At 34.5% G+C, this 23,122-nt stretch overlaps 1 protein-coding gene across 2 annotated transcripts in view; it reads left to right on the top strand.

Moving 5' to 3' along the window:
* EIF4E (eukaryotic translation initiation factor 4E) overlaps window positions 1-21,298 on the top strand; it is a 123,631-nt gene extending 102,333 nt beyond the window's left edge. For both annotated transcript variants that reach the window (XM_029234825.1, XM_029234826.1), the window contains 6 exons: window positions 5,321-5,427; window positions 12,150-12,245; window positions 14,481-14,544; window positions 16,247-16,360; window positions 17,834-17,973; window positions 20,201-21,298. In XM_029234825.1, the coding sequence (XP_029090658.1) occupies window positions 5,321-5,427; window positions 12,150-12,245; window positions 14,481-14,544; window positions 16,247-16,360; window positions 17,834-17,973; window positions 20,201-20,315 (636 nt within the window). In that variant the 3' untranslated portion in view covers window positions 20,316-21,298. The remainder of the gene's footprint in view (window positions 1-5,320; window positions 5,428-12,149; window positions 12,246-14,480; window positions 14,545-16,246; window positions 16,361-17,833; window positions 17,974-20,200) is intronic.
* Window positions 21,299-23,122: the final 1,824 nt, after the last annotated feature.

Below are 23,122 nucleotides of genomic sequence, written 5' to 3'. Positions count from 1 at the left end.
CAAAAAAGATCTTGCTGTGATTTATGTCAAAGAGTGTTCTTCCTATGTTTTCCTCTAAGAGTTTTATAATGTCCGGTCTTCCATTTAAGTCTCGAATCCATTTTGAGTTTATTCTTGTGCATGGTGTTAGGGAGTGTTCTAATTTCATTCTTTTACATGTAGCTGTCCCGTTTTCCCAGCATCACTTATTGAAGAGACTGTCTTTTCTCCATTGTATATCCTTGCCTCCTTTGTCATAGGTTAGTTGACCATAGGTGCGTGGGCTTACCTCTGGGCTTTCTATTTTGTTCCACTGATCTGTGTTTCTGCTTTTGTGCCAGTACCATATTGTCTTGATTACTGTAGCTTTTTAGTATAGTCTGAAGTCAGGGAGTCTGATTCCTCCAGCACCGTTTTTTTCCCTCAAGACTGCTTTGGCTATTCGGGGTCTTTTGTGTCTCCATACAAATTTTAAGATTTTTTGTTCTAGCTCCGTAAAAAATGCCATTGTTAATTTGATAGGGATTGCGTTGAATCTGTAGGTTGCTTTGGGTAGTATAGTCATTTTCACAATATTGATTCTTGCAATCCAAGAACATGCTATATCTCCCCGTCTCTTGGTATCAACTTTAATTTCTTTCATCAGTGTCTTATAGTTCTATGCATACAGGTCTTTTGTCTCCCTAGGTAGGTTTATTCCTAGGTATTTTATTCTTTTTGTTGCAATAGTAAATGGGAGTGTTTCCTTAATTTCTCTTTCAGATTTTTCATCATTGGTGTATAGGAATGCAAGAGATTTCTGTGCATGAATTTTGTATCCTGCAACTTTACCAAATGCATTGATTAGCTCTAGTAGTTTTCTGGTGGCATCTTTAGGGTTCTCTGTATAGTATCACGTCATCTGCAAACAGTGACAGTTTTAGTTCTTCTTTTCCAATTTGTATTCCTTTTATTTCTTTTTCTTCTCTGTTTGCAGAGGCTAGATCTTCCAAAACTATGTTGAATAATAGTGGTGAGAGTGGACATCCTTGTCTCGTTCCTGATCTTAGAGGAAATGCTTTCAGTTTTTCACCATTGAGAATGATGTTTGCTATGGGTTTGTCGTATATGGCCTTTATTATGTTGAGATAGGTTCCCTCTATGCCCACTTTCTGGAGAGATTTTATCATAAATGGGTGTTGAAAGAAAGGTTTTTCTGCATCTATTGAGATGATATGGGTTTCATTCTTCAATTTGTTAATATGGTGTATCACATTGTTGATTTGCGTATATTGAAGAATCCTTGCATCCCTGGGATAAATCCCACTTGATCATGGTGTATGATCCTTTTAATGTGGTGTTGGATTCTCTTTGCTAGTATTTTGTTGAGGATTTTTACATCTATTCATCAGTGATATTGGTCTGTAATTTTCTTCTTTTATAGTATCTTTGTCTGGTTTTGGTATCAGGGTGATGGTGGCCTCATAGAATGAGTTTGGGAGTGTTCCTTCCTCTGCAATTTTTTGGAAGAGTTTGAGAAGGATGGGTGTTAGGTCTTCTCTAAATGTTTGATAGAATTCACCTGTGAAGCCATCTGGTCCTGGGCTTTTGTTTGTTGGAGGATTTTTAATCACAGTTTCAATTTCAGTGCCTGTGATTGGTCTGTTCATATTTCCTATTTCTTTCTGGCTCAGTCTTGGCAGGTTGTGCATTTCTAAGTATTTGTCCATTTCTTCCAGGTTGTCCATTTTATTGGCATAGAGTTGCTTGTACTAGTCTCTTAGGATGCTTTGTATTTCTGCGGTGTCTGTTGTCACTTCTCCTTTTTCATTTCTAATTTTATTGATTTGAGTCATCTCCCTCTTTTTCTTGATGAGTCTGGCTAATGGTTTATCAATTTTGTGTATCTTCTCAAAGAACCAGCTTTTAGTTTTATTGTTCTTTGCTATTGTTTTCTTTGTTTCTATTTCATTTATTTCTGCTCTGATCTTCATGATGTCTTTCCTTCTTCTAACTTTGGCTTTTGTTTATTCTTCTTTTTCTAATTCCTTTAGGTGTAAGTTTAGATTATTTATTTGAGATTTTTCTTATTTCTTGAGGTAGGCTTGTATAGCTATAAACTTCCCACTTAGAACTGCTTTTGCTGTATCCCATAGGTTTTGGATGGTTGTGTTTTCATTGCAGTTTGTCTCTAGGTATTTTTTGATTTCCTCTTTGATTTTTTCAGTGATCTCTTGGTTATTTAGTAATGTATTGTTTAGTCTCCATGTGTTTATGTTTTTTATGGTTTTTTCCGTGTCATTCATTTCTAATCTCTTAGCTGTGTCATGGGGGATCTAGTTCCCTGACCCCAGATTGAACCTGGGACCCTTGCATTGGGAGTGCAGAGTCTTAGCCACTGGACCACCAGGGAAGTCCCCTCCTAGGCACTGAATTCAGTGTTGACAGTTTTTTCCCTTCAGCACACGGATGTTATTCTGTTGTCTGATGGTTTCCATAATTTCTTTTGAGAAGTTAGCAGTTATTCTTATTGTTCCTTTGAAAGTAATGTGTATGTGTCTTTTTAAAATTTTTCTTCCTAACTGCTTTTAATATTGCCTCCTTTAGTTTTCAGTAGTTTGAGTCTAATTTGCCCAGGTGTAGTTTTTTGTTTGTTTTTTTTGTGGTGGACCATTTTTCAAGTCTTTATTGAATTTGTTACAGTACTGCTTCTTTTTTTTTTATGTTTTGGTTTCTTGGCTATGAGGCATGTGGGATCTTAGCTCCCTGACCAGGGTTTGAACCCGCACCCCCTACATTGGAAGGCGAAGTCCTAACCACTGGACCGCCAGGGAAATCCCCCAGGTGTAGTTTTGTTTGTATTTATACTGCTTGGAGTTGCCTCAGTTTTTTAATCTGACTTGAGTCCCTCATGTAATTTGGTAAATTTTGGTTATTTCTTTCTGTATTCCTTCTGTCCCATTCTGTCTTACCTTGTCCTTGAACTTTTTAACCATCATGACATTTCTTACTATCTGTTTTCCCCTCCTCTGTGATTATTTGAATATTTTCTATTGACCTGTCTTTGAAGTTCACCAGTCCTACATTCTGCTGAGTCGAGTTTCTTGTTATTCAATAAGCTCTCAATTTCAGACATTGTAGTTGGCAGTTCATTAGTGTCTATTTGATTCTTTTTAAAAATTGATTTCAATTCCCTTTTCAAATACTCCTGTTTTTTCTATCCTTTTTCCACATCTTCTATTTTATTTATTTATTTGTTTGTTCATTTGTTTATATTTTTGGCCATACCATGCGGCTTGTGGGATCTTAGTTCCCTGACCAGGGAATGGACCCAGCCCTGGCAGTTAAAGCACCAAGTCTTAACCACTGGACCACCAGGGAATTCCCTCCATCTTCTATTTTACCATAGTAGCCATAGTTATTAAGACTTTGTCTGCTAACTCAGTTATCTGGATCATGTATCTGTTATCTGGATGTCTTTCTATGGACAGTTTAATCTCTTGATCATTAGCTGCTATAAAAAATTTTCTTTGCATGTCTAATAATGTTTGATGGTTTGCTAGGTATTGTAGATAATATTCATAGAGGCTCACACTTCTGTTATTTTCCTCCAGAGTATAGAGTCTGGTTCTTGGGGGCAGTTAATTTATTTATCAGTAGATTACCTTGATCCTGTCATGGATTAGTTTTAGGATTTGTTAGGCATATGTATTTCACTTGATACCTAGGACATGGCCTTTCTAGGATTTCATCTGAAAGTTGAGGATTTTCAACCATCCACTCTGGCTGGGTCTGAGTTAGTCTTCCTGATGCTGTTCAGGCGCTGAAGTCTTGGCTCAGCTGTTCCCTGCTAGACTACCCGGAGTTGCATTCCGAACATCTCAGTTTAGGAGTCACAGCCAAGGACTTCAGGGATTTTTACATAGATTTTTGAGGCTCACTCCTCTGCAGCTCACTTTTCTCTGGTACCCTGTCCCCCAAACCCCCTGCCTTATCAGTCCCTAACTGTTGGCTATTTTCTCTGTTCACTCAGACTACCTCTGTCTGGAGACCATCATTAATTTTAAGCTAGTAGAGTAAGGAATGGCATTTGGTAATGATCATCTATTTGAAGATGTAAATTGATTGTGATGAGGAAATCCTGGTAAAAATGATTGGCGCTCTGGTGCTATTAAGGCATTGGCTACTCTGTGTAAATTTTATGGCCTTAACTACTCTGTGCAAACATTTAAACTTATTCAGTTAAGTAATCAAGCCAGTAAGTTCTTATTGGTGTAGCGTTGTGATCATTGGCATTACAGTTGTGAGCAAAATCAAGATAAAGCCCTTGCTATGAGTGACTTCATAGGCTAGTAAAAAGTACTTACTGGAGATGTCTTGTTGATAAGAAAAATGTATTTTATTTTGTAAAATGTGTATCACCTGTCCCTGAAGTCTTTTTTTTAGATCATACATCTCTGATTTACAGAATGTTGTTAATGTGAACATATATCTGTATTGGTTTGCTAGTTGGATTTAAATCTGATATCCAAACCCTTGTTGCAGTGCCCTCCTTTTTTGTATCAGCTTTTGTTTCAGCTTCTGGTCCCTTTTCTTAGCTATCTGTTGATACCAATTTACAGTAGGGTGAAGAGTTACATGGATTAATGTGGAGAACACTTATTATTCCCAGCCTCCCTTTTTCCCTGACATTTTTAGATGACAATTATGTCTAGCCTAGAAGAATTTAAGTTCAAGCCAATGTCCAGCTTTTTTGCTTAGGGCCAATTGAAAATGACAGAAGTTGCTGAACTTTGTCACCATATATAATAACAGTGTAACATGAAAGCAAGGACCTGTGTAGTATTGCCTTGATCACTTTATAAAGATTTTTGTGTTTGTGTCATTGTGATATAGTTAATATACTCTCCAAACTTTAGTTGTATCTCCCCCACTCCCACTGTGCACCGTGTTTAGTATGTTAAGAAAGGTACTTGATTTTCCCAACTTTTTTCCATGGTCTCTAGCAATCTTATATTAAAATGTGTAAGTGGAAGGTAACAATATACAAAATTATTATTATTATGTTTTTAAATTTGAGAAACCTTTTGCTCATAATGAAGAGATGCTAGAATGAAGAGTCTGGTGCTTAGAGTTTGATCTGTGGTCTATTTTATCCAGCGCTTCTGCTGTTAATTCATTCTCCTTAAAAAAATATGGACAATATTGGTTCAGATTTATTTAGAGTATTGCTGTCGTAGGAATTAATTTTTCACAGCATTGTGAATTAACTATATTTCAATAAAAATTTAAAAATAAAGAAATTTCTTAATGTTATTTCTTCATGTTAAGAAGTTCATAATGTTTAATTATTTTCCACTAGGAAACCACCCCTACTCCTAATCCCCCACCTACAGAAGAAGAGAAAACAGAATCTAATCAGGAGGTTGCTAACCCAGAGCACTATATTAAACATCCTTTACAGAACAGGTAAGCTTTCTGACACATACGTGTTCTGACTTAGGCCGCAAGGTAAATGGTGAATGGGACAGGTTTGGAGGGAAAAGTTAGATGAGACTAGTTTTAGATAGGTGAAGGATTCCATTTTCATTTGGATGACCCATGTCTAGCAAGCAGTTTTATGTGTGAATCTTGAACTCAGATAGTAGAACTTTGAAAGAGTGGTTTGAAATTCATTGGTAATTGATGGTAATTGAAACCACAGTAGTAAATGAGTTCTCACAACAGAGGCTTGGAATATTAGCACATAGGTGATTTTTCTTTTTTCTTTTTTTTGCGTACGCGGGCCTCTCACTGCTGTAGCGTCTCCTGCTGCGGGGCGCAGGCTCCGGACACGCAGGCTCAGTGGCCATGGCTCACGGGCCCAGCCGCTCCATGGCATGTGGGATCTTCCCAGACCAGGGTACGAACCCACGTCCCCTGCATCAGCAGGCGGACTCTCAACCACTGCGCCACCAGGGAAGCCCATAGGTGATATTTTTGAGTAAGAATGCCTATGAAGAGAACAGTCTTGTGGTTGCCAAGTGGGAGGGGTGTGGGGGAGGGGTGGGCTGGGAGTTTGGGATTAGCAGATGCAAACTGGTGCATCTAGAATGGATAAACAGCAAGGTCCTACTGTATAGCACAGGGAACTATGTTCAATATCCTGTGATAAACCATAATGGAAAAGAATATGAAAAAGAATATATGTATATGTATAACTGAGTCACTTTGCTGTATAGCTGACATTAACATAACATTGTAAATTAACTACTTCAGTAAAATTTTTAAAAAAAGAATGCCTTTGAAGGGTATAGACATATAAACTGTATAAACTAGGAAAGAGTGCTTGGTCATGGAAACCAAGCAGATGGTTTATTTTAAAGACAAGATAAGCATATTTGCCACAGAAAGGCCAAATGTTCATTGGATTGAACAATAAGTCCTTGCTAACATTGGAGAAAGTTTAGTAGAGCAGGTGATGGAAGAAGATTGGCATAGTTTGAAGAGTGAATAGAAAGTATACAAATGTATAGAGCAGGAATAGGCAATTTGAAGTTGGTCTGTGAAGGAGAAAAGAGAGCTAGGGGATGTGGAGGCTGGAGATTGGTTGGTTGTATTTAAGAGAAGTTAGGTGAGGAAAAGAGGAGTGTTTAGGATGAGTTAAGTTTTCATAGTTACTGTGTAGTAGTTTAATAGTTCAGTATATGGTTTTTCCTATCTCTACCCTACCACTTCCCAGTATGTTTGTGTTTTTTACTTGATTGTCTTTCTGGCTTACATGATGAAAATTAACACATTCCCTGAGAGCTGATGGTGGGAAGAAAATGGCAACTCAGAAACATTGTAAGAATCTGGAGGAAAGTAAATTGGAATTAACTTTTGAGGATCTTTAATTCCTTTCATTAAAGGAATTAACTTCTGAGGATCTTCAGTTCCTTTCATTCTCCCCACTCCCAGGCCTTTTACTCTCTTTACCTTAAAGATCCCATGAGACTGTCTATAATTTAGTTTCATTTATCTGAAAAATGTGTTGTCCCTTTATGTCCCTTTATTTTTTATCATTTCTTCGTTATCATGGTAGACCTATTGAAATAATAGTCCAAACACATTCAGTAGTTTTTTCATAGGAGACCTGTGGTTCAGCAGTTCTCTAGACAATGGGAATTGTCAGCCCATGAGTGAGATGTCAAAGGTCAAATAGTCCATAAAGGGTAAAAATTCTTCCTCAGGAAAGCATTGTGCCAAAGGTAATAGTTGAACAGTTGATTAGTGGCAATTTCATTTAGCTAACCTAGCAGCAGTACCCAAACTTTTAAAGTATGTTTTTTCATCTTTTCAGTGGTATATAAAAAGCTAGCTCTGTCTTCTGACTGTGAACACAGTTCTTAGTGTTGCTGTTTTGTGGGGAGAAGTAATCAAGGCATGTATCCCTCATAGCTTAAGTGAAATCTGAGAAGAGATTCCTGTCCTATCAGTGAACAAACTAATTAAATCCTAAAATGAAGTTTGTGAGGCTTTCAATTTCTCTTATCAATTCTATTTCTTGTGTAAAATAGTATCATATGGAAAACTATTTTAAGACATTTTTGGTTCCAATTTTGGTAGTTTCTTCATTATTTACTTCTTGTAAATATTGCAGAATTATGTTTTCTTTTAAAAAAACCCACTATATTATTATAAGAAAGATTAAATTATTGGGGTACAAAGTATATAAAGTAAAAGTTCTCCGCTTTTTTCTGATACCTTCTTCCCCATTTTGCTTTTCTCCATTCCCCAGAATAGTCAGTGTTAAAAATTTGGTTTGTATTTTTCCAAAACCTTTCAATATGCATATATATACATTTTTTATATATATGGCCATACTGTTGAGTTTTTTTGTTTGTATATGCAGGTTTTGACTCATTATTTTAAACCACTGCCTTGTATTAAATGAATATATAGTCACGTATTTTATCAGGCTTACATTAATGTGTATATAGAATTTTTTTCTGTTTACAAACAGTGCTATAAAGTATACGTCCTTATATATTTTTTTGCAGTTGTGTGAATATATCTAGGGTAAAATTTCAGAGTTCTTAGGTTAAAGACTACCTTTTAACTACCTTTGTAGAGATTGCCAAATTATCCTCCTTTATCAGCTTATTAGACTCTTAACAGTTTAAGAGTTACTGGTTTCTACATCCTTGGCAACACCATCAATCTTAAATTTAATTGCCTGTCAGATTGGTTCTAGTTTGATTTGTGAAAACAGTGTCTTATTGTTTTAAATTTGCATTTCTTTTATCGAAATTTCAAAACATTTCTGTTGAAAACAATCGCTTATTTGTGTTTTTACCTGTGAGCAGTCTGTTCAGTTCTTTTGTCTATTATTTTCTTTTGGGTTATCTTCCCAAGTTTATTTCCAAGCATTGTGTATTAGGGATGTTCACCCATTCAAGGGGGGGATTAGGTTGAAAATGCATTTCCAAATCATTTGTCTTTCAACATTGTCTAAGGAGTTATGTTATTTTAGAGGTTTTTGATTTTCATGTAATCAAATACGAGCTTTCTTCCATGGTTTCTGGGTTTCATGTCAGTCTTAGGAGAATTTTACTCACACAATTATCCTATTTAATAGCTGCCTAGCAGTCTCTTGCATGTATTATATTATTTATATTTTATTTAAATCTTAACTTCTTTGGGCTCATGACCCCTTTACATTCTTAAAAATTATTGAGGATTCCACAGTGCTTTGGTTATGTAGATTTTTATCTATTTTCATTTGCTATATTAGAAAATAAATGCTTTAAAATGTAAAATTGTATATGTACTTAACCCATTGCATGTTAATGTAAATAATTTTTATGAAAAAATTTATTCAAAATAAAAAATACGTAGTGGAAGAATACATAAAAAATACATAGTGGGAAGTATTTTTGTAAATCTTTTTAAGTGCCTGACTTAATAGAAGTCAGCTGGATTTTCATAGTTGCTTCTGCATTGTCTTCGGAGATAAGTTGTTTCAGAGAAAGTATGAGAATAAAATACGGCCTCAGACAGGTACATGGTTGGAAAAGGGAGGAGAAATTTTAATAGCCTTTTAAAATAATTATGACTGTCTCCTTCCTTTGATGCTAGGTTTCTTATATGTTAGTTGCATTGTAGAATCTGAAACCATATCCAAGAACTTTTTCTACTCTGTTACATTAAAATCCATTGATCTATCTTGCATTTGGAATGTATCCTTCACCCATGCACGCCTCTGGTCATTTGGATAATATTGGTTCAGTGAGTTTGCAGATCTTCCAAATATTGGCACTTTTCATTATATGATATCAAAACAATAACATTAATTATTATCACTACCTAAACTCATCAGAAATATCGTTAAGTGTCATTAAGTTGTTAAGTGCACAGTGACACATGCTTTCCAAAATTCTGATTTTCTCCTGAAAGCTCAAATTTTAGCAGCTGGCTCAGTCTGTTCATTTTTCAAGAAATAATCATGGTTGATCAGCCAATCTTCTTCCAAGTAAAAGTGGTGTTCTTTGAAAAAAGTAACTAGTTCACCTCACAGCTCAATTGCCTAAGCATTGTATTGATATTTGGTATGCAGAAATATTTTTTGTGCAGAAAAAGACATGTACACAGATTGAAATTTAATGAAACCAGTAGTTTTTACTGCTGGTTTCCATTCAGTGGCATTCTTAACTGAAACTGACATTATTACTGTGAGAGTTGGTGATAATAAAGGAAACAGTGACTACTAGTACAAATTGGTGCCACTGTATAATTCTTGCTGTGTACGGCACCAGTAGGTTTACCAACCGTTGCTTTTGCATCATCAGTGCAAATATCAACACAGTGAAAAATAAAATGTCTTAGCATTTTTATGAAATAGTTTTTACTCATCAGCACTCCTTGAAAGGGCCTTAGGATCCCCTAGGGGCCTGTAAACCACATTCTGAGAACTGTTGGTAGGCACTTAAGATGTTTCCAAAATTTTCCAAAATTAAGAACTTTCCTGTACAAACATTTTTGCTTAGTTATCCAATTATTTTCTTAGGATATATCTTTATATGTTTAATGGCTGAATGCAATTTTTTTTAAAAGATGGAATTAAATTTTATTATTTTTAATTGAGGTGTAACAGTTTCAGATGTACAACATGATTCAGTATTTGTATGTATTGTGAAATGATTACAGTAAGTCAACATCTGTCACAATACATATTTATAAATTTTTTTTTCTTGTGTTGAGAACTTTTAAGATTTAGTCCCTTAGCAACTTTCAGATTTGCAATGCAGTATTATCACCATGTTGTACTTTACATCCCCATGACTTATTTATTTTACAACTGGAAGTGTGTATCATTTGACCCCCTTCATGCATTCCCCCACCCTTGTGCCTCTGGGAACCACCAATCTGTTCTCTGTATCAGTGAGCTTGGGGTGGTTTTTTTGGGGTTAGTTTGTTTTTTAAAAGTTTTTTTGAAGATTGCACATATCAGCGAGATCATACAGTATTTGTTTTTCCTGTCTAGTGTCTGATTTATTTAACTTAGCACAAAGTCCTCAGGGTCCATCCATGTTGCAAACAGCAAGATTTCCTTCATTTTTATGATGGAATAATCCATTGAAAATGTATATATATATACACCATATTTTCCTTATTCATGCCTTGATGGACACTTAAGTTGCTTCCGTGTCTTTGCTTATCATGGGGTGGGGGTTGCACATATCTTTTTCAAGTTAGTGTTTTCATTTTCTTCTGATAAATGCCCAGAAGTGGAATTGCTGGATCCAGTGGTAGTTCTATTTTTAAATTTTTGCGGAAAGACAATTAATTTTAGAAATCCAGAGTATAATACTTGACACTGTGTGTGTATGTTTAATAGTTTTTCTGCCTTTGCTTTTTTAAAAAAATTTTTTTCCTTGAGAGTGGGTTGGCAAATACACATTATCAAGTAGGTGCTGAAATGCATCTCATTTTTATGTCTGAGATTATCAAGCATTAACCATAAAGTTATGAAATATATGTCCACTTGGAAACCTGTCTTCAGACAACATTTTTATCAATGAGTAAGTGAAATTTCCTTAGAGGTGGTATAGTAATTCAGAAAATACAATTTTACTAAAGATGAATCATATTGGGATGATAATATTTAAGCATGACTTTTATGTGACATGAGTTTGTCTTCAAAGTATTAGAATAAAACTTTTTTAGACAAAGTATATACAGATATATAGAAACTACTATGCATAATTTCAGAATATACCTGTGGTAGCATTACTCAATGAAACCCTGTATTATATTCCCGTTTGTATGAGTCCCCCCCCCCCCCGCCCCCATTACTAGTGCTCTCATTTCTCTCCTCTTGTTTCTCTGTAAATTCAGCTTCCCTCTTCCCCACTTAACCTTTCCAGTTAAGTGCTCCTGGTCTGTTTTGCTTTTCTTAAATAACTGTGCTTAATTATCTCTATCATAGCACTTAGGACATTGTAATTGTCTCTGTACAACATTTCTGTGAATTCCCTGTGGGATGAGCCTCATTGGATCTCTAAGTATAGCAGAGAATCTGTTACATAGTAGGTACAAAACACATACTTTTCATTTTATTTATTTATTTTTTAGCCACACCACATGGCTTGCAGGATCTCAGTTCCCCAAAGCCCCAAATCCTAACCACTAGGCCACCAGGGAACTCCCAAAATATATACTTTTTAAATGAAAGAAATAGAGAAAACTACTCATTTGCTATTATAAATAAAATTTTTATTTATTTTATTTATTTTTAATTGTGGTAAAACACATATATAAAATTTACTATCTTAACCATTTTTAAATGTACAGTTCAATGGTGTTAAATACCCCCCCCATTGTTGTGCAACCAGTCTCCCGGAACACTCTTTATCTTGCAGAAAAACTTAAACTCTCTACCCATTAAACAACAACTCTCCATTCCCCTTCCCTTTTAGCCCCTGGCAACCACCATTCTACTTTATTACTCTAGGTGCCTCATACAAGTGGATCATACAGTATTTGTCTTCTTTGATGGACTCTTCTCACTTTCCTTCCTTTTTAAGGCTGTTTAATATTCCACACTACATTTTGTTCATTCATCTGACAATAGACACTTCCCCCTTTTGGCTGTTGTGAATAATGCTGCTTTGAACATGGATGTAAAGCTACGTCTTTTTTTTTTTTTGACACTGACTTTCTGTTTTTAGATGGGCACTCTGGTTTTTTAAAAATGATAAAAGCAAAACTTGGCAAGCAAACCTTCGGCTGATCTCTAAGTTTGATACTGTTGAAGACTTTTGGGCGTAAGTAACCATTCATTTTAGGATGTCTGTTGTGTAATTTTTCATTTTAAGTTGCATTCACAAAATGAAGGGTAAGGTGTGAACAGTTAATATTCACCTTTTTGTATGTCCATCTTCTCACAACTGTTTGAATTGGTGATTATTCCTCATCAGTTTTAGAAAGCTTCCGTCTTGTCGTCTTTTAGCTCTGCCTATTCTCTATTCTTTGTCCTGAGATCTCTTTCGTTGAGAATCCTTTATTGTTCCTAGAATTTCCAACAACTTTTAGGAGCTTGTCCCCTTTCTTGGTTGCCTAGATACATTTTCCCTATTCTTAGGTATGCCAGAGCTTTCTTAGGCCGTTATTTCTGCAGATTCTTTCCAGTATAATATCTGGATTTCCTGTGATAGAGATTCCAAGATTTCAAAGGCTGAACTGCTCATAATTCAGGGTTTGTCAAAGAATGACGATATCTCTGATGATAGTTTATTAATTTCATTATACTTCGTGATCAACATCAAGAAGAACAGTTGAAATATTTTTGAGATTTTGTTTCAATTTAGCAAATAGTTAAGATTTCGGGGTCTTAAATCTTTGCATGACTTCAAAATATAATTTAAAATGACAAAGTTCTTTTCAGGAAGGTTTGGAATATTGATTCTTTAAAAACAAAGTTGATTTAGTATGTCTATTTGCTTGAAAAATGTATGGGGAGAAATTACTTGAGAACATGAAAGATACAACTTTTTGAAAACATTTTTAAGAGCTGTAAATTACCTAGCAGTTATCTTAAGTATTCTAATTTGTTCAGCTGGTGTATTTTGGATCATATCAGTGATGTGATTCTTATGTTTAATGTTAACTCCCTGAGTGTAACATACAGACTAACAGATTGTGATTAGAAAATTTATGCATGTAATGTATACTTCCTCCAGGGCAGAAACAATTTTCTGTATATTTCTAGTGCTTTGCTCATATTAGGCATTTAGTATGCATTTGAATCACTGAAAGCAAAGAATAGAATAATTAGAGAAAACTGTATATTGAGACCACTTTGAGTGGTCACTTTTAATTGAAAACATTTTTTAAGAAATTTTTAAAAATTTAATTTAGATATTTCACTAGCCTGAAGGCAGAAGCCTAGATCATTTGATCTCCTGAAGTCTATCACAGCAAAATTGTTATAAAACGGGCAACAGAGTAAGAATGCTTTGCCTGTCTCCAATATTTTATACAGAAGTGATGATCTTAGCTATATGACTAGTGACCATGGATGGTGTTATTATCCTTAGTTAGATATTACTATTTGGGAAGTAGTTTAAAATACAGATTCTATGGTTCCATCCTATACTTAAGGGATTAAAATCTCAAGAAGTAGGGTAAGGAACTGTTTTTTTATTTTTATTTTTGGTTGCTATTTTAATAAATTTATTTTTGGCTGCGTTGGGTCTTGCTGTGCGTGGGCTTTCTCTAATTGCGGTGAGCGGGGCCTACTCTTAGTTGCGGTACATGGGCTTCTCATTGCAGAGGCTTCTCTTGTGGAGCACGGGCTCTAGACAGGCGGGCTTCAGTAATTGTGGCACACGGGCTCAGTAGTTGTGGCGCACGGGCTTAATTGCTCCATGACATGTGGGATCTTGCCAGACCAGGGCTCGAACCTGTGTCCCCTGCATTGGCAGGCGGATTCTTAACCACTGCGCCACCAGGGAAGTCCTGTTTTGTTTTTAAAAGCTCCCCCAAAGATTATTATGCTGACTTAAACTAGTAATGGTGTGTGGTGTTTGGGAACCATTGATCTGTCCCGCTCTTGGATACTTGCAAGGATAATAATGTTGACTTATTTTAGTCATGCAATCCTGATGGTCAGGGAGTTTGTCTTGCTTTCTCTTGATTTGTCTTTTTGTGTGTTTAAAACTGCTCATTAGCCTCACAGATTCTTTCATCTATTTAAAGCCACCTCATACCTCTCCTTTCAGTTTCTTGTATATACATATGTATGTATTAAGTTAACTAATACATCAAACTTGTCAGAATAAAATTATTAAAAATATTTTCTTGAAAATCATCAGATGTTGATTCTTGAAGCTGACTGTTACTGAGATCTGTTTGGTCCATTTCAGAAATTGACTTCATGGGGGCGGGAAGTAAACATGAGTTTTTATCTTATTTTTATCATATTCTCTGAATGTATATGTACGCACCTAAACTTTGCATTACATATGCTATGTTTATAATTGTTCTTTTCTTTTATCTAGTCTGTACAACCATATCCAGTTGTCTAGTAATTTAATGCCTGGCTGTGACTACTCACTTTTTAAGGTATGTTTAATTGGTGACTTCATATATTTATTATAAGCCTGGACCATTCAGGTATTCATTAAAAAATCTTGCCATAAACTTAGGAATAGTTAATGTTGTGGTGCTTGGAGAATAATTAAATTAGCTTTACCAGGTTTTAGCATAAATATATTTTGCCCTATTTTAGTATAAACATTGGGTTGGCCAAAAAGTACCTTTTTGGTAGAAATAAAAGACACATTTTTTTAAGTAAAAATAAAATACACATTTAATTTAGTTAAACCATGTTTTAAAGTAATAGAACTACATTTGAAGCCCCATAATTCATAGGTCTAGTTGTCTAGTTAAATTAGCATTGTTCTGTTTTGCCCTTCCTCAAAACGTCTAGTGTTTTTCTTCTCTAATTGTTTTTGTTTTTCTTCTCTAATTGTATTTATTCAAGGCATGTTTTTCATTTTCTCCAAGAACTTTATTGAACAACGCATTCAGCCTTTGGTGTGGTTGGTGGTGGTTCATTTAGCTTGCCCAGGATCTCTCCCGTTCTACATTATTGTACAGTATCCACTTTTCATCACCTGTCACAATTAGTTTTAAAAACGGAACGTTTTCATTACGTTTAAGTAGAGAATTGCATGCTTGAATATGTTCAAGAAGGTTTTTTTCACTTATGTGGAACCTAAACATCAAAGCGATTCACATAACCAAGCTGGTGCAAATGATTGTCAGCACTTAATTTTGAGTATGTTGGCTCTCTTCTGTGTGGTATTACGTTGATTGTTCTCAGTTAATGTCTCGATTTGATTGCTGTCGACTTCAACTGGTCTGCCTGACCGTGGAGCATCGTCCAGCGAGAAATCTCCAGTACAAAACTTTGCAAACCACTTTAGACACATTCAGTCAGTCACAGCACCTTCCCCATACACTGCACAATTCTTTTTTTTGCATTTCAGTTGCATTTTTACCTTTCTTGAAATAATAAAGCCGAAAATGTTTTTTTTTCTTCCATCTTCAATATTAAAATGGCTACATGAAAATTCACCAATTCTGATAAGTCTTTTTTTAAATGCACGCTGATATGACAGCTGTCACATACAATCTAACGAAATTGTTTTGAATGAAGTTAAAGACAACTGAGTGCTACTAGATGCATCTTAGGGAAAAAACCAAACGAACCTTTTGGCCAACCCAGTTATTGAAATTAAGTGAGAGTCAGACTATATGGGCACATACTGTGATTGATTTTGAGGAGAGCTTTGATAATCCAAATGGGTCATCCAATCCGTTTCTTCTTTATATATTTGAGTAGACTGAAGTCCAGAGTTTGTCAGGAATTCTTAACCTGGAGTGTGTGGGTCCTTGAGATATTTATGAGTTTTGTCAGCTGGTAGTGGGTGGGACAGTCATTAGCTCTCTGAAATTGTGTAAGTTTTTAATATATTTTCTAAGTATAGAAATGTATATAGCTTCTCAAAGGTATCTGTTACTCAGAATGTTTTAGAGCCTCCAAATTAAGTGAAACCCAAGGTTTGATAGTTAATAAGTGCCCAAGTCAGTACTCTAATTTTGCTTTAAGTCTTGTGTGCTTTTTTCCCCACTACATCAATTAGCAGTTTTTATGGGTATAAAGTAAATAGTTAATAGGGTTGTTGCTTGCTGTTTCTAGTGGTGATCTCGAGTTAAAGTAACAATATTGTCTCATATTGTTGTCTCCCTAACCTTGTAGGATGGTATTGAGCCTATGTGGGAAGATGAGAAAAACAAACGAGGAGGACGATGGCTCATTACATTGAACAAACAGCAGAGACGAAGTGACCTCGATCGCTTTTGGCTAGAGACAGTAAGGTTTTAAAATTATAAAGCTGTTTTGGAATACTAAAACTTCACTTATGTTACATTTTACATTGGTTACTTAATTCAAGATGAGATAAGGATTCCCACTCTAGCTAAGCCAGCACTTAATTTTGTTCTGTCCTGTGAATCTTGTATACTTCTTACATACTAATACAGTGAAACTCCGTACCACATATTACACATCCAGAAAGTGATCGGCAGTTGACTCACCTTCCAGAATAAGGGCATCCTGGTCATCTCATTAAGTTCAAAATTATGTAACCTCTCACATTTTGTATGATGTAAGTTTTTTTACAATCCTCTTAAGAGTATTGCTCTGTATACTAAACTTTTTAGATCAGTGAAGGAAACAGTGAAATTGTAGTTTGATATCATTCAGCTTATATGTTGTGATGTAACTTGGAACTTTTGGCTTCATGTGACATTTATTAAATATGAGATAATAGGCATTTTCTCTAGTGAAAGTTTTCAAACCCCAAGCTTTTAGGAGCAGGGATTATAGTCTCTTTTGTATCCCTGTCACTTGACAGTGTCTGGTTTATAGTTAGCCCTTACTAAGTTGAGCAATAATAAATATTTCAGTGAATGGCTTTTTAAAGAAGAAACTTAATTTTGCGGGAATTCCCTGGCAGTGCAGTGGTTAAGACTCCCAGCTCCCAATGCAGGGGGCCCAGATTCGATACCTGGTCAGGGAACTAGTTCCCACATGCATGCCGCAACTAAGAGTTCACATGTCGCAACTAAGGAGCTGGCAAGCTGCAACTAGGGAGCCGGAGAACTGCAACTAAGGAGCCCGCTGGCCGCAACTAAGACCCGGTGCAACCAAATAAATAAGTTAAAAAAAAAGAAAAGAAACTTAATTTTGCTTTCGGGAGAGATTATCAGTAATTACCATTTTAGAATTCTGCATTAAAAAGTCATTTCAGTTTTGCAGGATGACAAAAGTTCTGGAGATTGTTGGTGGTACAATGTGAATATACTTAATGCCACTGAACCATACACTTAAAAATGGTTAATATGGTAAATTTTATGTCATGTATTTACTACAATTTTTTTAAAAGTTAGAAAATGTTCGTGAAAAATAAGAACAAGAGGCAATTAAGCAGCTTTTTCAGTTATTCCATTAATATTTGCTGGCAAGTATAAGCAGCAGCAGAGCAAAGTGAATATTAATAAAATAATTCGCCTTTTATGTGCCCTGACATCAGTTGCCCAATTTGCTAAAAAAGTTAACAAAACTGATCATGTTCTTGGTATTAAAGAATCAAATTAACAAATTTTTTAAAGGCCAGGACAAAAAACTATATATAAATATAATTTAGGCATTCAGAAAGTCGACTCTTGATTTAAAAACTGTTTTTCAGTTTTGTATATATACAAATATTTGAGACATTTGCAGCTTAATAAGCTGTTTATCATCTATTGAATGTAACTTGAGATTTGGGTTTTTTCTTTTAAGCTGCTGTGCCTTATTGGAGAGTCTTTTGATGACTACAGTGATGATGTATGTGGAGCTGTGGTTAATGTTAGAGCTAAAGGTGATAAAATAGCAATATGGACTACTGAATGTGAAAACAGAGAAGCAGTTACACATATAGGGTAAGTTTTGCTTTTTGTGTGCTTCTTTTAAAATAGATAACTAAAAGCAGAAGTACTTTTTAAATTAAAAGTATTTATGTAGATCATTATTTTCCTTGTTTTCATGAACACTTTTATAATCTTGAACTGCTGTGTATTGGTATTCAGTGTCTTATTCATATTTTTTTCACTTCTGTAAAATTTCTTTTTCCTAGCAGTGGGGTATATAATCACTATTTTAGCATGTAGCATTTTATTATTTAGCATATGAGAATATGTCTTTTTTACCCTACTTTAAAACCATAATGCTCAAGTATAATAATAATTTGGTGAATATTGGCATTTGCCATTGAAGTTTAAGTGACAGTAGCTTGGTTTTGTCCATATTTAAAACCCACATGTATAAATTTTAAAACTTTTTTTTGGCAAATATTACTATTTGCAAAAGTTGCCTGTCGTCCCCGCTCCGCCCCCCCTCGCAAATGTCAGTCAGTGTTAACTAGGATTTTCTCTTTACTATATTTAAATTAGTAAAATTGGACTTTAAATTTTGTGTTAAAATTAAGTACCAGTCATAAGTCACAATATGTTTAGTTTGCCTCTTTGCATGTTGATTTTTCAAACATTATGAATTCTCCTGTGAACATAATTCCTTTTTGGATTAAAAGGTGTGGGGATTTTCCAGGTTTCATTCTCCACTGGGTTTCTTATAAGAGAAGGTTGATTGTTGATTCGTCACCATATTCCTGATCTTTCTGTCAGCCTTAAAACTTACTGACAGTGGGGGTCTCCTATTTCTTTGAAAATGTGTTAAAGAAACTAAGTATGAACTTCTTTCCTCGGAAAGTTTTTTATTTGTGTCAATATTAAACATTTTTGAAATCTCTATAAAACTTTTGGCCTCACTTTTTCAAGGAAAAATTTTTTTTCACCCTTTTAAGTTGCATGGCTCAGTGCCCATTCTGGCATTTTTAGTGATTAAGTATAATTGAAGGTATTACATTATATCCTAATGTAAATCTGATAATAGTTATAATTTTAGTTATAAAATTATTTTTAAATACCCTATTTGAAGGAAGGTAGTAAAGTCTTCTGAAGGGTAGAATATGAATAAAATTTCCTGGTATCATACTGCTAGAGTATTTAGCTCCATGAAAATCTCTTTTTTTTTTGTTTATCTTTTTTTGTTTGTTTACCATGTATTTTTTGTTTACCATATTTTTTTGTTTACCATGAATAAAATTTCCTGGTATCATACTGCTAGAGTATTTAGCTCCATGAAAATCTCTTTTTTTGTTGTTTGCCATATATATATCTTTACTTTTGTTTCATTTTGGTGCCTATTTTTAAATTTTTGCTATTTTTTCTCAGATACCAGATTCCTAACTTGACCTATGATGTTCTCATAAGATCATATGATGATCTGTCCCCAGTTTTACCTTGTCGGCCTTATCTCTCATATTTACCTTTCTTGTGAGCTGTAGCCACACAGCCTTATTTTTGTTCCTTGGCCTTCAGATGTGCTTCATTCTCTTAGCATTATACTTTGACCTCATGAGTTTTTAAAAGGAGAGAGTTCTCTGATTTCAAAGAGGAGATTAGATCCTCCTTGTTAATAATATCACAACCCCTGTGCTTACCCTCTTTGATACTCAGTCACATCTTATTTGAAAATTAGGTTGTAGAGTTAATATATAAGGCAGAAATCATGTTATGTTCTAAATTATCCTTAAAATATCATAAATCGCCTTCACAGTGTTTGATTTTTGTGTGTGCATTCTTGTCGGTAATAGGTAAGGTAAATGTAATTGCAGTAACATACAATATTTACTAAGGTTTATATGTAAAATATAATTGAAGCATTTTAGATCAGAAAATTAAAATGTGCATGTAATTGATTTTGAATACATTAATTATGTATGTGATACAGCTCCACCGTATGTATTTGTGATTATTTGTTTGCAAATAATCAAATACTCTAAACTATAAACACCATGAGCCTAGAGAGTGTCCTTGCTTTGCTTATTATTAATTTACTGATAATTATCACAGTACCTGATACATAGTAGACTCTCAAATATTGGTTAAGTGATTATGAAGAGTAAATTTTGCTAAAAGGAAAAAGGTGTGCAATTTCCTATTTCACTCTCTAGGTATTATTTTTTAATGTAAAGAGTAATAATACTGGATTTGGGGTGTATGTTTGAATAAAAATTAATGGCTACTTTTCTTCTTTTTCATCTTCTAGGAGGGTATACAAGGAAAGGTTAGGACTTCCTCCAAAGATAGTGATTGGTTATCAGTCCCATGCAGACACAGCTACTAAGAGCGGCTCCACCACTAAAAATAGGTTTGTTGTTTAAGAAGACACCTTCTGAGTATTCTCATAGGAGACTGCGTCAAGCAATCGAGATTTGGGAGCTGAACCAAAGCCTCTTCAAAAGCAGAGTGGACTGCATTTAAATTTGATTTCCATCTAAATGTTGCTAAGATATAAGAGAAGTCTCATTCGCCTTTGTCTTGTACTTCTGTGTTCATATATTTTTTTTTTTTTAATTTTGGCTAGAGTGTCCACTATCCCAATCAAAGAATTACAGTACACATCGTCCCCAGAATCCATAAATGTGTTCCTGGCCCACTCTGTAATAGCTTAAAAGAATTAACGATTACAAACACATTTGACCCATCTGCAATATTAAAGAAAAGAATTTGCATTTCTATACCTTACGAGAGAACGATTCTGTTTATGTTCCATTGTATGCAGGAGCATATGTTGCTGGTTTGAAAGAGTATGATGCATACAGTTTTCTAACAATTTTCTTTGTTTCTTTTTACAGCATTGTCTGTGCTGTACTCTTGCTGATGGCTGCTAGATTTTAATTTATTTGTTTCCCTACTTGATAACATTAGTGATTCTGATTTCAGTTTTTCATTTGTTTTGCTTTTGTTTTTTTCCTCATGTAACATTGGTGAAGGATCCAGGAATATGACACAAAGGTGGAATAAACATTAATTTTGTGCATTCTTTGGTAATTTTTTTGTTTTTTTGTAACTACAAAGCTTTGCTACAAATTTATGCATTTCATTCAAATCAGTGATCTATGTTTGTGTGATTTCCTAAACATAATTGTGGATTATAAAAAATGTAACATCATAATTACATTCCTAATTAGAATTAGTATGTCTGTTTTTGTATCTTTATGCTGTATTTTAACACTTTGTTATACTTAGGTTATTTTGCTTTGGTTAAAAAATGGCTCAAGTAGAAAAGCGGTCCCATTCATATTAAGACAGTGTACAAAACTGTAAATAAAATGTGTACAGTGAATTGTCTTTTAGACAACTAGATTTGTCCTTCCTTTTATTTCTCCATCTCTGTAGAAGGAATTTGTACTTCTTATTGCAAGGCAGTCTCTATGGTGCCTTCTCTTGTAGTGTCTTCCACGTGAATAGCGTAAGTTTGGAGCATTAGTTTGATTATTACGTTTATTTTAATTTATAATAAATTGAATAGGTAGCATCATATATGGAATTAAATTGATGTGGCTATCTTTTTTTTTTTTTAATAAAGTAAGAGGCACAGTCCTTCAGTCTTAGGTAAATAATGTGCTCTTAATATGTTAAAACTCATGAGAATTGTGACCTTGGTGCATCACCATTTGATTGGTAGGAATAACAGTTGTAAAACTTGGTTGCTGAATTGAGACGTTATTTTTCAAGTGTCCAAATGACACCATAGGGAAAGAGTTACAGGTGGTGGGGGGCGTATGCATTAAGAATTTTGTTAGTGTTGCTGTCTAAATAGAATTAGAATAAACAGGTTATGAATGCTTGTATTTATAATGATGAATTGGTGTAGTATAGATTTATGTAAACTTGAAAACTTGATCTACTCTTTATAGGCATCATTTGAAAGCAAATTTGAAAACAGTTTGTTTATAATTATTGTATATTTCAGATCCCGTAAAATGAAATAAGGCTATAATTATAGACAAAAGGGTAAGTTGAACTGTAGGTAGAATGAGAACCATTAATTGAGAGGAAATTTCATCTTTCGATGGTGATTATGAATTAATCATTTTAAAGCTGCTAAGTTTGACAAAAATCCTATATAAAATAAACATGAAATTAATAGTATTGATTTTATTGAGGAATTTAAAACAGCTTAAAGTGTACCACAAGCTACCATCTGAGTACTCGCAATACCACAAACACCCTTTGTTCAGTATTCTAGAAATAACCGAGTCTTTTGTGTTTATAATCTGAATATACTGTACCTAGTAATATCTGTTGTTTAAGGTTGGGTGATTGTTTAAGGTGATTTATTGTCTTTGTTGATATACGTAGTTGTGAGCACTTCAAGAGTTTGCTTAAAAGTGACCGTGGAGGTGGTAGTGTGTGGGCAATGGGTGGCATTGGAGGAATATATCTATTAGAAATTAATGCTTAATTTCCTTAATTCTAGGATGCAGTCCATTTTAAGAAGTACCAACTTTGGCGGGTAGAGGAGGAATAGTGCATTAAATGTACACAGTTCTAAATTTTTAAAAATCCTAATTTATAGCATTTGATTGTTCTCATTATTACCATCTGAGAGTCACATTCGGTTTTAAGTCTTTTTCCCAGTATGGGTGGGGAGGAATGATTCTGAGTCACTTTTGGCAAATGCCACTTAAGTACCACAATGACTTGCAAATTTCCTAACTTTATTAGCATCTTTTCTAAATATAAGATTAGATTGTACATGATTTTCTAAGTTACTTTTCCCTCTCTAACAGGATATTATAAATAAATATATTTTCATAGTAGATTATTAAAATCATCTTTAATGGGTAAATAGTAGTTCATTGTAGGGATGTGCCATATTTCATTTAACCAATTTTGTTAATAATTCCAGTTCTACAGAAGGATTTGAGGCATACTATGTAAGAATCAAAAAGTTAAAATCCTTACTTAGTACTTATGTGCCAGGCAGTGTTCTAAGCACTTCACACGCACTTTAACCTGCACAATAATCCTTTGATGTAGGTGCTGTTATCCCCCTTTTACAGATGATGAAACAAGCAGTGAGGATTTAAGTCGCTCAGTATGGATTTTGAATCCTGGAAATTTGGTTTTGGAGATCCTGTAAAGCACATTATACAGTCTCAGTGATATAGAGCCTCTACTT

The sequence above is a fragment of the Monodon monoceros genome, unplaced genomic scaffold, assembly GCF_005190385.1.
Source record: "Monodon monoceros isolate NGI ecotype Baffin Bay Population unplaced genomic scaffold, NGI_Narwhal_1 Super_Scaffold_20, whole genome shotgun sequence".
Classification (NCBI taxonomy): Eukaryota; Metazoa; Chordata; class Mammalia; order Artiodactyla; family Monodontidae; genus Monodon; species Monodon monoceros.
The sequence above is the reverse complement of the archived record's forward strand: the minus strand, read 5'-3'. Positions and strand labels throughout refer to the sequence as shown.